Raw genomic sequence first — 4,920 nt, forward strand, 5'->3', positions numbered from 1 at the left:
GTCTGTTAATACAAAAAAAAAAGAACAAGACTATGCATGACGTCACCTCCAGAGCGCCAGAGTTGGCTGCCATCTGGGTTGCTCCGAGCCTAGATTTGGGCCACCATTTGAACTACTTTGGGCCTAGATCTGGGCCACCAGGGTGCCACTGCGGTGTTGATCCGATTAGTGCCACGCTGCCATGCCATCCATGCCCGAAGCTAGGGTCACCCTTGCCTGCACTTAGATGGTGAGGAAGGGAGAGATATTAGAATCAAGGTGAAGGAGAGAGGAGAGGAAGAGGGAGAGAGGGGCTAGCTCACCATCGTTGTTGGAAGCGGGAAGGGGCCAGAGCGTCCTAGAGGGGGGAGAGGGTCCATGTGACCGTTGTTGAGTCTGCCTATACCATGTACCTTGGCAAGCACCACCAACAAGCTGTTGAGTCTCTGACCTGTGAGGGAGAGGGAGAGAGATTCAGGGAGAAGGAGAGACGAGAGGAAGATGGAGAGAGAAAATCAGGGACTAGCTCACTAGATTTGGACCTATGGTGAGTCAGTTATGGGAGATCTTGTTGAGTCTGGATTTGTCGGATTGAAGATGGGAGCCTCGGGTCGTCGCATTGCCACCCTTTGTGCATCCCAAGCTGTTGCCTCGTAATGGATCTAGGACGGAGTAGACAGGTGCCTCCTGCTAGATCTAGGTGATGGGAGAGAAAGTAGAGAGACATTGGATCCGGCCGGTAAGGAGACAAAGGGTGATTTGCGTCTAGGAGAAGTGAAGAGAGGGAGGTGCATAGGGTTTGGTTGTAGGCTTATAGTGGACTCAGGCTAATGGGAATCGGGCTGCATAGAGTTTGGTTGTAGGCTTATAGGGGGGGGGGGGGGGGGGGGGGGCTCTCAGGTTGATGGGCATCGGGCCTATTAGGAGCCCCCAAACCCCTAAATAAAAAAGATTAGTTATCTCCTAAAATCATTTTTGTGATAGCGGTAATAAATTAAAGGTACATTCTAGGCAACTTATACAAAAAGTGAGGCAAATTATTTTCCAATTGTAGTCTTAAGCTGTAAAGTTAAGCACTTTCGTCTGATCGGTCACTTTCGCAGATGCAATCATGCAATGGCACTTCGACTTGCCAGAGAACAAGAATATCTATATCCATATATTTATGTACAAAAGATTGAGGTAGGAACCAGAAACCCTTTTATTTGCATGTTAAACTGTTGCAGCATCTCGCTGGACCAGGCGGCGGCCCTTCACCAGCGCAGATCTCGCGCGCGAGCGGTGGCTGCGGAGCTTGCTCGGGCTATGCTCGCTGAACCGGGCGGCCACGGCCTCCACGGCGAGGAGTCCGTCTGATGATGCGAGGCGGAGGACTACCCCGTGATGGTTTTGGTGTTGGCCGTCGAGGTCGACGTCTCAAGCCTGCGCCATCAATAAGACGGGCGCTGCTGCCATCCGAGGTGCCAATTGAGAAGGAAGATGAAGAAGATGTCGGACGGCGAGCTGCACAGGGCCGTGAGGAACTCTCTGAGATGGTGGCCACGGTTGTTGCTGCTGCTCAAGGTCCAAAGCCGGTCCATGCAGTTCAAGACCGGGATTCAATTGATCAGCTCGGGCCGATCCAAACTAAGTTTTGGAATTGCTCCGATGATCAAGTTATTTCCGAGGACGACGAAGATCTTTCCACGACGGAGTTTATTCATCGAGCAAAGGAAGTCGGGTTCACGGTCGATGATTTACTGCGAGCGGATAAAGCACTAGCTTCAGGTATGGATCCCTATTCAGCAGACATCAAATTGACGCATACAATTTTATCAACAATGGTGAATCGTAAAGTCTCTGGTGGAGTTCCTTGGCAAGGGCCATTGCCGTCTCCCCGTATCTCTCCTCCCAGAACTTTGGGGGATTGTTTGGCCAAGGCTTCATACCAGAATTCGCCTAGATCATCTTCGGCTAAGTTGATCGCAGGTGCAAAAATTGTTAATTCGTTGTTGCCGGAGGGGGGAAAACCGGCCAGTGTGTTGAAAAATTCAAAACTTTTTGAAAGCATGGACAAGGAGACAGCCACGGAGTTCCCTCCGTTATTTCCTGAGTCATCTACGACTCCTCTCGTGTGTGGCAAAGGAGATATTTCGGGGGGCTCAAACACGTCAAAATTAGAAAGTTCAAAAAAGTTTGGAAACCCGGATTCACAGGGAACCAATCCTACTTTCTCTTCGCCCCCTGGGGCAGCGCCGTTGTCGCTTACACGCACGGTAGGGGAGGTGGAACGGAGTCATAAGGCTATCCCTGGATATCCGGATCGAATCCAAATCGGCCCAGGAAAATTCTTTCGGCCAACTAAGGGTTTGTGCGCCCTGTTTTCCCGTACTGGAACCAGGCGCCGTCCTCGTGTACCCCCGTACCAGCCGCCATCTCGTGAAACAATACTTCGACGCTCCTTTGCTGAAGTTGTTCGTGTGGGCAAGCCAATGGCGGCGCAAGGGGGAGGCAATGGAGGAGGGTTTGACGGGCGCGGTGGGGGCAGAGGTGGCGAGGGATACAATCTGGGCTTCAACCCGGGTTTTAATCCGGGATTTGGTGGACGTGGCCGTGGCTTCGGTGGTCACCAGCGAGGTCGTGCTCGCGGTTATGGATATGGAGGTGGCCGTGGCGGACGTGGAGGTTATGCCCCGTACGGGGGCTACAACGACTACGGCTATGGGTACCATGCCCCTGGACGTGGACATCGCCCTTACGGAGGAAGGTATGCTGGCCGCGGGCGTGGTGGGGGTTTTGGCGGGCAGCGTTTCCACCCAGAGACCGCGCCTGCAAATCATCCCGTCATAGCCGGCCAACACGCAGCACCGGCCATGGGGCAGGCCGGCCAGCCACCACAGCAAGGAGGTGTGGCGGCTTACCATGGCCACCAGCAGCCGCCTTTTCATGCCGGACCAGATGCTGGTCACCAAGGGGGTGGCACAGTCGGCTCTTCTGCTGCACACCCGCCTCCTCTGGTGGAGGCCGGTACAGTGCATGGAGGGGGCGCTCCAGCAGCAAGTCAGCAAGCCACCGCGATGGTGGTGGATTCAGCGCCAATGAAGGCTCCAGAGCAACTCAAGGAGGCTGTCCCATCGGCTTCAGAGCCGAAAGGTAATATGTTAGAAATCCCAGAGTCGTCTGAGAAAGGGGCACAAAAAAATAAAGGCAAGCCATATTGCTATCGCTGTCGCACTAAAGGTCATACAATTCATGAGTGCACTGTTGTCCTTTGCTGTGAGATTTGTTATGGAGATCATACGACTAAATTGTGCCCGAATAGTAAAAAAACAAATACAAGTGCTATTCCTTGTGGTTATGCTGTGGAAGGCCTAGGTTTCTATTTTATTCCGGTGGTTGAAAATGCAAAAGTAAATGTTCCGGAAAAGAAGGCTGTGGTACGTGTTTTGGAAGGTTCTTTTACTGTTGATCAATTGACAGTGGAACTGGAAAAGCTACTACCTGACAAGAAACATAAATGGGAAATTGAGACAAAAGGCACTGATGCTTTTATTATTAATTTTCCCTCGGCTGACCTATTGGAAACAGTGGTTAACTGGGGCCCTATGGATGCTAAGGCAGTTGAAGGAAGGATTCGCTTTGAAAAAGGAACTGACAATGAGGTTTATAAACGTGAAATTGAGAAAGTATGGGTGCAGTTCAGAGGACTACCTCAAGAGTTCAAAAAGTTTCCCATTATATGGGCGGTTGGAACTATCTTGGGTGTCCCTCAGGCTGTTGACACTATCTTTACTAAGAACACTGGCAGGGCAAGGATGAAAGTAGCAGTGCTAGACCCAAATCTTATCCCAGATTTTGTGGATGTGGTTATTGGGGACTATGTTTACGAGCTACAGTTTGCACTTGAAGACAACACCCTCAATGGTGAGCCACAGCTCATTGACATGGACTCTACCAAAGAGGGTGACCCTAAGGAGGAGAATCCCAAGGAAGGAGATCCAAAAGAGGAAAATCTCAAAGGGGGAAACTCTAAGGAAAAAATGGATGTGGATGGAAAAATAGGAGATGCTGAGGCATCCGGCAATGGCAATGGTGACCTGCCACCTATGGTTGGCCAGCACAGCGGCCCCAATGGGGTGGCACAGCTGGAGGAAATAGAGGAGTCTACCATCACCCAGAGTGAGCATGTGAAGCCAAGTAAGAAACCAAGAGCTTTACTTTCTCAGTCTGGAGGGGATGCTTGGAAAGCTACTATGTTGCTACCTCAAATCGACTCTGGGAATCTGAACAATAAATTCAACAGTGGGACAGCTTCACCGGTGAGATCCAGCAAGAGGAATGCCTCAACTATGGATCAGGATTCCATAGAGAAGGCAGCTAAGCTTAAAGCGAAGACGAACCTGGAGTCTGAGCTTGATAAAGGTAAAATGCAGCAACCTCCTTCTTTTATTTCACGAGATGATTCCTCTTTAGTTAACTCAACAAGTTCTTTAGGGGTTGTTTTAGGTAGCAATGACCATGATATTTTTAATTCCCTAAAATGTTTAAAAGACATAGAGCATAATAGATTGTTGGAGAATGCTAAGCTAAGGGAGGAAAACTTTGTTTTAGTAGAAGATGCTTCAACTGTTTGTTCTAATGAAGATATCGTAGATCTTGAAGCGTTGAATCTTATTTGTTCGGAAATTGCAGAAGGGCTTGGTGATGGGGGTTGTGATCCTTTGATCTTACAAACCCCTGTATCACAAAAATTGAGAGGGCCACATCGTCAGAAGAAAAATCATAAAAAAAGGTAGTTCAAGATGAAAGGAATTTTCTGGAATTGTAATGGGTTTGCGGATGGTAAAAAATACAGATTTCTGTCAGACTTAACAAAGGAGAAAAGTCTAGATTTCATTGCCTTATCGGAAACTGGTAGAGCTAGTTTTCCACAAAACACTCTAAATACCATTTGTGCTGGTA

At 49.4% G+C, this 4,920-nt stretch overlaps 1 protein-coding gene across 1 annotated transcript; it reads left to right on the top strand.

Annotated features, from left to right (window-relative positions):
- Positions 1 to 2,831: 2,831 nt before the first annotated feature.
- LOC136507825 (uncharacterized) lies at positions 2,832 to 4,683 on the top strand. Its single transcript, XM_066502426.1, has 3 exons — positions 2,832 to 4,380; positions 4,510 to 4,586; positions 4,651 to 4,683. The coding sequence occupies exons 1-3, from the start codon at positions 2,832 to 2,834 to the stop codon at positions 4,681 to 4,683; spliced, it is 1,659 nt and encodes a 552-aa protein (XP_066358523.1).
- Positions 4,684 to 4,920: the final 237 nt, after the last annotated feature.

Source organism: Miscanthus floridulus, chromosome 15 (assembly GCF_019320115.1).
Source record: "Miscanthus floridulus cultivar M001 chromosome 15, ASM1932011v1, whole genome shotgun sequence".
In the NCBI taxonomy this organism is placed as follows: domain Eukaryota; kingdom Viridiplantae; phylum Streptophyta; class Magnoliopsida; order Poales; family Poaceae; genus Miscanthus; species Miscanthus floridulus.